The sequence below is a fragment of the Salvelinus namaycush genome, chromosome 6, assembly GCF_016432855.1.
Source record: "Salvelinus namaycush isolate Seneca chromosome 6, SaNama_1.0, whole genome shotgun sequence".
In the NCBI taxonomy this organism is placed as follows: Eukaryota; Metazoa; Chordata; class Actinopteri; order Salmoniformes; family Salmonidae; genus Salvelinus; species Salvelinus namaycush.
The window spans coordinates 35,799,193-35,810,923 of NC_052312.1; the positions used below are offsets into that span (position 1 = coordinate 35,799,193).

The 11,731-nt window shown below is 43.4% G+C and overlaps 1 protein-coding gene across 1 annotated transcript in view; it reads left to right on the top strand.

Moving 5' to 3' along the window:
• sbf1 (SET binding factor 1) overlaps positions 1–11,731 on the top strand; it is an 84,909-nt gene that overhangs the window by 68,288 nt on the left and 4,890 nt on the right. Inside the window, exons 28-35 of the mRNA XM_038996433.1 lie at positions 318–514; positions 838–975; positions 2,530–2,625; positions 2,938–3,012; positions 3,625–3,797; positions 7,997–8,173; positions 8,333–8,434; positions 8,658–8,843. Of these exons, the coding sequence (XP_038852361.1) occupies positions 318–514; positions 838–975; positions 2,530–2,625; positions 2,938–3,012; positions 3,625–3,797; positions 7,997–8,173; positions 8,333–8,434; positions 8,658–8,843 (1,144 nt within the window). The remainder of the gene's footprint in view (positions 1–317; positions 515–837; positions 976–2,529; positions 2,626–2,937; positions 3,013–3,624; positions 3,798–7,996; positions 8,174–8,332; positions 8,435–8,657; positions 8,844–11,731) is intronic.

The window sequence follows — 11,731 nt, forward strand, 5'->3', positions numbered from 1 at the left end:
ACGGTCAAATCTCATGTGGGACTCCCTAAAAACACACCACTTCGACACTCTTCGTTTTACATTTATATAAATAAACATTCAGTCATTTTACTTTGATGTGACTTGATATGCAGAGTGGGCCAATGAGCAAACTATATTTTAACACATGACATTATCTTGTGGTCATGACATTCTCCAGTGACATGAACAGAATGTCATCTCAACCCTAACTCCCTCTGCTCTGGTCTCTCTCTCTCTCTCTCTCTCTCTCTCTCTCTCTCTCTCTCTCTCTCTCTCTCTCTCTCTCTCTCTCTCTCTCTCTCTCTCTGTGTTACCAGTTACCCCGGCCTGTTGATCGTGCCCCAGAGCATCCCAGACTCCACCATCCAGCGCATCTCCCGCTGTTACAGACAGAACCGTTTCCCTGTGGTGTGCTGGAGGAACTCTCGTACCAAGGCTGTGCTGCTGCGCTCTGCAGGCCTCCATGCTAAGGGAGTGGTGGGCTTCTTCAAGTCCCCCAATGCCCCCAGTGCCGGTACGACACACACTAAAAGTTAGTTAGATGGTGTCTTTAAGGGAATGACTGGGGATGTTGGGCTTTGTTTGGGAATAATAAAACACGCCAAACCACCTATATCAGTAGCAATGTTATGTGAAAGTATAAGAATGTGATCGAGAAAGTCTCAACTCATCAGAAACAATGAGCAAATAGACCAACACTTTAGATGCATAGAAATGCACAATGCACAGCTCATGCTCCTTACAGCTTGAGCAGCATTTTTTAGTCTTCAGCATTTTATACCCAGCATGCAAAGCTGCAAAAACCAGTGGTGATTGACAGTTGTGATCCTTCCCCAGGCCCCTCCCAGGCCGACTCGACCAGCCTGGAGCAGGAGAAGTACATGCAGGCGATCATCAGCTCCATGCCCTCCTACTGTGAGCCCAGTGGCAGGAACACACTTGGCGGCTTCACCTCCACTCACATGAGCACCTCAGGTAGGACACACACACATCAGGGTTTCTGTTAGCCTGCTAAAATCCAGCTTTTGGCCCAATTTTTTAAAATGAAAATCCAATAAAATTGACACTGGCCAATTGTCCCCCAAGAAATAAAATAATCCCATTTCAAAATAATGCTTTTTAGCCTATTCATAGCTGGAAATACCAGTCGATGGAAATACATTTGACCGGTCATGCTTATCGGTCTATAGTTTAATTTGCATAATTTAGTGGAATTAAATTGGCTTGTGTGTATTTTCGTTAGTCGAAATGTTTCTTATTTATCACACACACTTTTTGGGGGGAAAATCTGTAAAATGGTGCGAGAGCTGCTGCTACAGCTCCTGTTGCTGCTGGTGTGAAATGTGCTTTTATAAGCCCAATCATTGCACAACAATTCTAAATACGTTCGCGTGTTAAGTCACCATTAAAAAAAGCTACTTTATTTCTCAACTGGTAATTGAAGCACCATTCAAGTGCTTAGGCAACGGTAGGCATGATTCAGCAGGTCACACACCACTTTAGAATGTGAGATGGAGATGGAATACATTTTGAAAACATATATACTTAATTGTGTGAAACCTTAACGTTTTACTTCATATTATGAGGCACGTCTTACCTTGCTTCAATGTAGCTGAGCCAAAATCTGTTTCTATAAACGTGGAGGCATTTATTTTCTAAAGATTTCCATATGCCAATGAAACAAGTAGCCAAATGTTCCATTTTTTAAAAATTGGTTTTCAAATCAACTGTCTTTCATTGTCCAGTAGCCAAAAACACAATCCTAATCATATTAGCAATCCATGCTAGTTGTTGCATCTTTAGATCTCCGATCTTTCTACATTTCTAATGGATGTTTTCATCTCACATGAATCTGCTTGCATGTGCAGTGTGCTTTTGACAACGGTGTTTTCCCGCTAATTGCATTATGGAACTAACATTAGCGTGTAGCCTATAACTGCCGCGTGCACATTGCTGCGCTTATGATGTGATTAAATAATAGTTTATCAACATGTTAAGCTAAATGTTCTGATCTGTGCATGAGCCTCAATGCTTTTTAAACAAATTTTGATGTACTGGTTATATGAATTTGGAATCTATCGTTCCCCAAATGTCCCAGAGTCTGTTTGGAATAGGCAATTTATTTCTGGCACAGAACGACAAGCTGACCCAATAGAATAGCTCAACTTTTCTACAATGGGGGACACAGGCTAGTGATTTTCCTGCTCGTTACTGGTCTTCGCTGAGGAAAAGTAAATGTGGACAGTTATTCTGACATCTTCAAAGTGCGCTTCGGAAGGACGGGAGCCGTTGCATCCTCGAGTTGCATGTGCTGTTAAGTGCATTATCGTAATCTAAATGTGATTTCAGTCATTCTGAGCACTGTGGGTGGATGCCCTAATCAGGTTACACACCCAATGCATATAGGTCCGGTAAATTTAAAATGCTGTCAATCAAATGTCCAGCTCCACATTTTCGCATCGGAAACCCTGAAACACACACACACTCTTAAGCCAGAGTTTGTGACCCTTTGCTTGTGTCTATCTCCAGACTCGTCAGATAAGCTGAGGCAGCCTAAGATCGGAGCTCTGATGAAACAGGTGATGGGAGGCAAGGAGGACGTACCTGGAACCTTCAGCCGCGGAGGTGAGATTGTGGTTTTACTGTGCATGTGGTTGTGTTACTTTCGTCAATTAGTTCACAGAAACTTCCTTTACAAGGAATGCCTTATATTTCTAGGTTTGGTTTGGGATTGTATTGTGGCTTGCCCTACAAGTACCTGCCAAGGAACATTCACTGGAACTAACCCAAAAGAGGAATGGTGGTTGTTACCTTAATAATAACCAATCTCCATAGTGTATCCATATTTGGGCCTGTGTGTGTGTGTATGACTGTGTGAAACCTTCTCCTCCTATGGTGTTGGTTAACGGGCATCATCTCTGTGTCATTTGACCTCAGCTCTGGGTCAAAGGGCGAGGGTCATCTCCCTCTCTCAGCCCAGAGTTTCAGGCAAGGCCAGAAACCCCCCTGGAGGTACAGTATGCACCGACCCCTGGCTCCCTGTCTCCCCAATCTAACCAATCAGGACTCTTAACAGTGACGTCAGTCTGTCTGCGTTGGCTGGCGTCCCCGCCCGTCGGTCCCTCTTTCCCTGTGATGTCCTAGTGTGTGTCTCTCGCTCTCCTTCTCGCTCTCAGGACTAACTTTTTGTTGTCCAATCTCTTCTTCTTTCAAGGCATCTGTTTGCATGCTTTTCTAGTGGGCTGTCGACTCTACACACACTGCTGCAGATCGTCCTGTTTGTCCATGTTTCTGTTCTGTGTTTGATTACTACTGTGTGCTGTGAGTGGTCTGATGACTCATGTTTTCCCAGCGTTGTTTGGTTTGGAGCATCATTTTCACATATAGCCTATTTAGCATAATAGATCAATCTTACTATAGTTGTTCAATTATTTATACCTTGGGGTACTTTTTTATCAGCATGGCTTTCAGTTAGTCTAGTGGAATAGAGTACAATGAATGTATGTGCCACTGCCACTGCATAAATGGCTTGTGTGTGTTGATAATGGCAAACTTGGAGAGTGCATACTGTATCTGTGTGTGATAACCCCCTCTATAACCTCTCCCTGTGTGTGTGTGCTCTAGGGAAGTGGGGCAGTATCCGGGGTAGTGGGCGTCTGAGTGCCTACAACCCAGAAGTGGGGAACAGGCTGTCCAGTAAGGAGTCTCCCCAGCCCAACGGGGGCCCCAGCGAGGCCCTGTTCCTCCGACAGCAGAGGGCCTACCTCTACATCATCGGAGACAAGACACAGCTCAAAGTAACTGCCAATACACAATACTACACTAGACTGTCTACTTATTTAGTATTGATTGACTCAATATCCCAGAAGTCTTTGGAGGTCTTGGTGTCATTGAACTTTCAATCAATCAATCAAATGTATTTATAAAGTCCTTCTTACAAAAGCCAGATAAAATTAAAAGGGCCTATTTATATAACGAATATGAATTCGGAGGGCAGAAATGATTAAATATTAAAGCATTAGACCTCTCACTAAAGGCATCAGTCATACAAAAGTTATACTTAAATCCAAACTGGTTCTCTAGTAAATTGGTACGAATGTCTCATCCTATGTTCAAGAAGGGCCTTTTTCCCTTTATTCAGATTACACCTGCTCACTTTCGGTTGTTTGAAAAGGAAATAATCTCCAAAATATCTTTATTTTTTAAACAAGCCTTAGAAAGTTGGTTGCAATTTCAGTTTAATCCACCTGAAAGGACGGAACAAATAGTACAACAAATCTTGTGGTTAAATTCAAATATAGTAATTGATAAAAAAAACTGTATTTATCGAAGAAATGTTTAAAAAAGGTATAATTTTTGTGAATGATATCATAAATAGGACTGGTGGAGTAATGTCACACATGCAGCTAACACAGACATATGGAAATGTCTGCTCTACCCAAAATTACAACCAATTGCAGCATTACCACAAAAATGGAAGAGGCAAGTAGAAGGGGAAAAAAGTAAGGAACTTGTATGTCGGCCCTATATTAAAGAACATAAATGGTTAAAGAAAAGTGTGATAAATAAAAACATATACCAATTTAATTTAAGGACCAAAAAACTGACAGCTGTGCCATATAAATTGCAAAATAGTTGGGAAGAGATTTTCGATGTACCCATTCCATGGCACATGGTTTATGAATTGATACGCAAAACAACGCCGGATTCAAAACTTCGAATTTTTCAATTTAAATTACTGTACAAAATTCTTGCAACTAATAGAATGTTATATATATGGGGGATACAATCTTCCCAGCTCTGCAGATTCTGCTGTGAGGAGGCAGAGTCATTAGATCATTTATTTTGGTATTGTCCGTATGTAGCTCGTTTTTGGTCACAGGTCCAGGAATGGCTGAAGAATTGCAACATTTGCGTAGAACTAACGCTACAGATAGCAATACTGGGGGATTTGAAAAGCCATAGTCAATCAATCAATAATATAATAATTATTTTAGCAAAAATGTTTATTTTTAATTTACAATCTGTGGAAGCTATGAGAATAGGAAGATTCAAATCTTTTGTGAAGCATCACCGCACAGTTGAAAAATATATGGCAAATAAAAATCCGAAATGGATGATGTTGGAAGATAGATGGGAAGGGTTGAGTGGAGCTGAAGGGTGGGACTAATAACAAGATAAACAAAAGCTCCGCACCTATACACATTTCACAGATCCCGTATGCCCTAATACGGGATCTGTGAAATGTGTATAGGTGCGGAGCTTTTGTGAAATAGCACAGTTACAAGTGGAAATCAAACTGGATGGACAACAGAAATAGAGGAAGGACTAAGAACAAACAAGAGAGAACTATTATAAAGTAGACTGTGTCTGTAAAATGTGTATAAGATGTATAAATTGAAGGTAAAAACAGAAATGTTTATCAGTTTACTCCAATTGGGGGATCGGTGGTAGGGTTTGCGGGGAATAATAATAAAGGTATATTCTTTAAAAAAGTATGTATGTCTATATAGGTATGTGTATATGTATGCATACGTGTATGGATATATATATTTACCCCAAAAAATATGGGGGATTGGAAATGATGCAGACAATTACATTGGAAGCAACATTCTTTCCGCAATATTAAGCTGATCCACCCCTAAAAAAATAATAAAAAAATAATAATAAAAAAAAGTCCTTCTTACATCAGCTGATATCTCAAAGTGCTGTACAGAAACCCAGCCTAAAACAGCAAACAGAAAGCAATGCAGGTGTAGAAGCACGGTGCCTAGGAAAAACTCCCTAGAAAGACCAGAACCTAGGAAGAAACCTAGAGAGGAACCAGGCTATGAGGGGTGGCCAGTCCTCTTCTGGCTGTGCCAGGTGGAGATTATAACAGAACATGGCCAAGATTTTCATAGATGACCAGCAGGGTCAAATAATAATAATCACAGTGGTTGTCGATGGTGCAACAGGTCAGCACCTCAGGAGTAAATGTCAGTTGGCTTTTCATAGCTAATCATTCAGAGTATCTCTACTGCTCCTGCTGTCTCTAGAGAGTTGAAAACACCAGGTCTGGAACAGGTAGCACGTCTGGTGAACAGGTCAGGGTTCCATACCCGCAGGCAGAACAGTTGAAACTGGAGCAGCAGCACGGCCAGGTGGACTGGTGACAGCAAGGAGTCATCAGGCCAGGTAGTCCTGAGGCATGGTCCTAGGGCTCAGGTCCTCCGAGAGAGAGGGAGAGAATTAGAGAGAGCATACTTAAATTCACACAGGACACCGGATAAGACAGGAGAAATACTCCAGATATAACAGACTGACTCTAGCCCCCCGACAGATAAACTACTGCAGCATAAATACTGGAGACTGAGACAGGAGGGGTCAGGAGACACCGTGGCCCCATCCGACGATACCCCCGGACAGGGCCAAACAGGCAGGATAAACCCCACCCACTTTGCCAAAGCACAGCCCCCACACCACTAGAGGGATATCTTCAACCACCAACTTACCATCCTGAGACGAGGCCGAGTATAGCCCACAAAGATCTTCGCCACGGCACAACCCAGGGGGGGCGCCAACCCGGACAGGAAGATCACGTCAGTGACTCAACCCACTCAAGTGACGCACCCCTCCTAGGGACGGCATGGAAGAGCACCAGTAAGCCAATGACTCAGCCCCTGTAATAGGGTTAGAGGCAGATAATCCCAGTGGAGAGAGGGGAACTGGCCAGGCAGAGACAGCAAGGGCGGTTCGTTGCTCCAGTGCCTTTCCGTTCACCTTCACACTCCTGGGCCAGACTACACTCAATCATAGAACCTACTGAAGAGATGAGTCTTCAATAAAGACTTAAAGGTTGAGACCGAGTCTGCGTCTCCCACATGTGTAGGCAGACCATTTCATAAAAATGGAGCTCTTTTGGGGAAAGCCCTGCCTCCAGCTGTTTACTTAGAAATTCTAGGGACAGTAAGGAGGCCTGCGTGTTGTGACCGTAGCGTACGTGTAGGTATGTACGGCAGGACCAAATCGGAAAGATGGGTAGGAGCAAGCCCATGTAATGCTTTGTAGGTTAGCAGTAAACCTTGAAATCAGCCCTTGCAGAGAGGCTAGCACTGGAGTAATATGATACAATTTTTTGGTTCTAGTCAAGATTCTAGCAGCCGTGTTTAGCACTAACGGAAGTTTATTTAGTGCTTTATCCGGGTAGCCGGAAAGTAGAGCATTGCAGTAGTCTAACCTAGACGTGACAAAAGTATGGATTCATTTTTCTGCGTCATTTTTGGACAGAACGTTTCTGATTTTTGTAATGTTACTTAGATGGAAAAAAAGCTGTCCTTGAAACAGTCTTGATATGTTTGTCAAAAGAGAGATCAGGGTCCAGAGTAACGCCGGGGTCCTTCAAATGAAGATCTCTTTGTTTCTTGGGACCTAGAACAAGCATCTCTGTTTTGTCCGAGTTTAAAAGTAGAACATTTGCAGCCATCCACTTCCTTATGTCTGAAACACAGGCTTCCAGCGAGGGCAATTCTGGGGCTTCACCATGTTTCATCGAAATGTACATCTGCATAGCAGTGAAAGTTGACATTATGTTTCCGAATGACATCACCAAGAGGTAAAATATATAGTGAAAACATTTGTGGTCCTAAAACGGAACCTTGAGGAACACTGAAATTTACAGTTGATTTGTCAGAGGACAAACCATCCACAGAGACAAACTGATATCTTTCAGACAGATAAGATCTAAACCAGGCCAGAACTTGTCCATGTAGACCAATTCGGGTTTCCAATCTCTCCAAAAGAATGTGGTGATCGATGTTATCAAAAGCAGCACTAAGGTCTAGGAGCACGAGGACAGATGCAGATCCTCGGTCTGACGCCATTAAAAGGTCATTTACCACCTTCACAAGTGCAGAGTCTCAGTGCTATGATGGGGTCTAAAACCAGACTGAAGAATTTCGTATACATTGTTTGTCTTCAGGACAAACCTTGACCCCTGTTTGTCCCATGTCATCAGGGTGGGAAGCAGGACTCGTTCCAGCAGTGGGAGGTGGTGCCCATCGAGGTGTGTGACGTGCGTCAGGTGAAGAACAGCTTTAAGAAGTTGATGAAGGCCTGTGTTCCCAGCTCAGCCACCTCTGAACCCAGCATGACTTTCCACCGCTGCCTGGAAGAGTCCGAATGGATGTGCCTGGTAATGCTGTCATTCATACAGTGTGTGTGTGTGTTAGCGTGTGCAACTGTAAAAGTGTATGTATTGTGCAATAGAGAGACCTATGGATGCATTTTGTTTTTGTATGTTTATCCTGACTCTGCATATGATTTGTGTGCTAATCATGACGTGTGTGTCCAGCTCCACAGAGTTCTGCAGGTGTCTGTCCTGGTGGTAGAGTTGTTAGACACGGGCTCGTCAGTCATGGTCAGTCTGGAGGACGGCTGGGACGTCACTACTCAGGTATAACACACGTACTCACTAAACATACTCACAATGCAAACACACACCTCACAGCTACTGTAGGTCAACTTGTACATACATGTGATGCATCGTCTCTCCATGGTCTCAACCCTGTCTCTGCCTGTGCTATGGATCTGTCTCCTCATTCCGCTGTTTAGGTAACCTGTAAATTACAATCATCCTGTCTATCTGACTGTCACACTGATTCTCGGTCTCTCTCTAGGTGGTGTCTCTGGTCCAGCTTCTGTCAGACCCGTACTACCGGACCTTCGATGGCTTCCGCCTGCTGGTGGAGAAGGAGTGGTTGTCGTTTGGCCACAGGTTCAGTCATCGTGGCGCCCAGACCCTGGCGAGCCAGAGCAGCGGCTTCACACCTGTGTTCCTGCAGTTTCTCGACTGCGTGCACCAGGTATGTACGTGTGGGGGTGGGTTGCAGGTGTGACAGTAAAGTGTGTGTTTGTCTAACTGGGTGTTTACATGTCAGCTACTTTACCCATATCATCTGGATTCTGCTATTTATCTGTATTGGTGTGCATCTGTGTGTCTGAGTAAACATGTGTGTGTGTTTACCTGAGTGTGACAGTGAATTTCTTTTTTTCCCCAGCCAGTGATGTGGACTCGCATGTATGATGCGTCTCTGGCAGAGGGTTTCAATAGTCCTGTCTGTATTTATGATCCCAGCTTCACAATGGCTTGCTCTATTTAACCCCCTGTTACTGTCAGTAGTGTTATTATTACACACACAGGGAAATACACTGTGTACAAAACATTGGGAACACCTTCCTAATATTGAGTTGCTTGCCGTTTTGCACTCAGAACAGCATCAATTTAACAGGTGACACCAATAAGGGATCGTAGCTTTCACCTGGTCAGTCATGGAAAGAGCAGGTGTTCCTAATATTTTGTACACTCAGTGTATATGGGTTGTCGTTCTTATGAGTGCCTTTATATATTTCAATATTTTACAAATACGTGAACTCTCTTTTTAATATGGTGAATTCATTCAAAGGAAACATCTAATAGTCAAATCATGGAGTAAAAGCCGATGAGCTGGTTCTACTCTTTTTGGCCATTTTCTGGTGTTTTGTGGTAACTGAGTGGGTCGAGCAGAACACGTCAACCCTGTTACCCATACAAAGACGGGCTAGAAATGTTTAAACAATTTATTGGTGAAGCTTGCATTGTTGCCCCTCCCTGTTTCACACAACAATCTTCCATTTCCCCTGTCACAAGGGGATTTATGGATGATTCAAGATTTTCTATTGTCATTTCTTTAGTTAACCTCTTGATGGGGATTTATATATTTTTTTGTTGTTGAGTTGAACATGTGCTCTATATAACAATGTTAAAATTAGGTGAAATAAAAACGTTTTTTCCCCCCCACTAAGTTACACTACTCAAAAGGCACCTAATTGTTAGAATGACCCATATCTCACTAGGAGCCTTTGTCTCTCTCTGCCTATGACCCATATCTCACTAGGATCCTTTGTCTCTCTCTGCCTAGACTGTCCTTAAATAGTCTTCTTCATGTAAACTATGTTACAAAGCTCAGCCAAGAGCTATTAACCTGGATCAAATATTTCCTGAATGTAATCAGATGAGTACGCTATGTCCGACCATCCTGTTATATGGATGTGCTAGAACAGAGAATTTAAGTTTTAACAGGTCTTCCTCCTTTCCCCTTCATCCAAACATTTGTTTGAGAGAGTGCAGTCTGCTGACTCTGTGGCCTTTTCTCATTTGGGCAAAAGTCTGTCCTAAATGGTCGAGTGGTCCAGGAGCATATCAATTTGAATATCAATTTGAAGGGTAGGCAAATGGAAGAGTTTCCTCCCCTCCTCGAAAGCCACCTTTGATCGAGGATAGTCCTACAGTGCATTCGGAAAGTATTCAGGCCTTCACTTTTTACTTTACTTATTCTAAAATTGAGGATGTTTAAAAAAATCTATCTACACACAATGCCTCATAATGACAAAGTGAAAACAGGTTTTTAGAAATTTTTGCGAATGTATTAAAAATAAAAAACATACCTTATTTACATAAGTATTCAGACCCTGGGCCTCCTGAGTGGCGCCGTGCTAGAAGCGTTAGTACAGACCCGGGTTCATTCCCGGTCTGTGCCACAACTGGCCGTGGCCCGGGAATCCCACAGGACGGCACACAATTGACCCAGCGTCGTTAGGGTAGGGTTTGGCCGGGGGGACTTTACTTGGCTCATCGCACCCTAGCGACTCCTTGTGGAGGCTGACTGGTTGCCAATTTAACGTGTCTTCTCCGACACATTGGTGCGTGCGGCTGGCTTCCGGGTTAAGCTGGCTGGTGTTAAGGAGCGCGGTTAGGCAGGTCATGTTTCGGAGGACACATGACTCCACCTTCGCCTCTCCCGAGCCCATTGGAGAGTTGCAGCGATGAGACAAGATTGACATTGGGGGGGTAGGAGGAAAAAAAAAGGGAATCAGGCCCTTGAAATTGAGCTCCGGTGCATCCTGTCATGTCTGGAGGAAACCTGGCACCATCCCCTCGGTGAAGCATGGGTGGCAGCGTTTTTCAGCAGCAGGGAAAGGAAGACTAGTCAGAATTGAGGGAAAGATGAACGGAGCAAAGTACAGAGAGATCCTTGATGAAAACCTGCTCCAGAGCGCTCAGGACCTCAGACTGGGGCCAAGGTTCACATTCCAACAGGACAACAACCCGAAGCAGATAGCCAAGACAACGCAGGAGTGGCTTCGGGACAGGTCTTTCAATGTCCTTGAGTGGCCCAGCCAGAGCTCGGACTTGAACCCAATCGAACATCTCTGGAGAGACCTGAAAATAGCTGAGCAGTGACGCGCCCCATCCAACCTGACAGCTTGAGAGGATCTGCAGAGAAGTATGGAAGAAACTCCCCAAATACAGGTGTGCCAAGCTTGTAGTGTCATACCCAAGAAGACTCAAGCCTGTAATCGCAGCCAACAGTGCTTAAACAAAGTACTAAGTAAAGGGACTGAATACTTATGTAAATGTGGTATTTCAGTTTTTTATTTTTATACATTTGCAAACATTTCTTAAAACCTGTTTTTACTTTGTAGTTATGGGTTATTGTGTGTAGATTGAGAAACGATTTAATCAATTTTAGAATAAGGCTGTAACTAAATCTGGAAAAAGTCCAGGGGTAGGAATACTTTCCAAATGCATCCTACCTGAGTTCTTCGCGGAAGAGTTCTGAAATCTGCCACACCCCGATTGAATCAGCTTTTGTTTATTCGGAGGAGAAAAGTATATACACGTTTAAAAACAATATGCTACTTCTATCTAAAA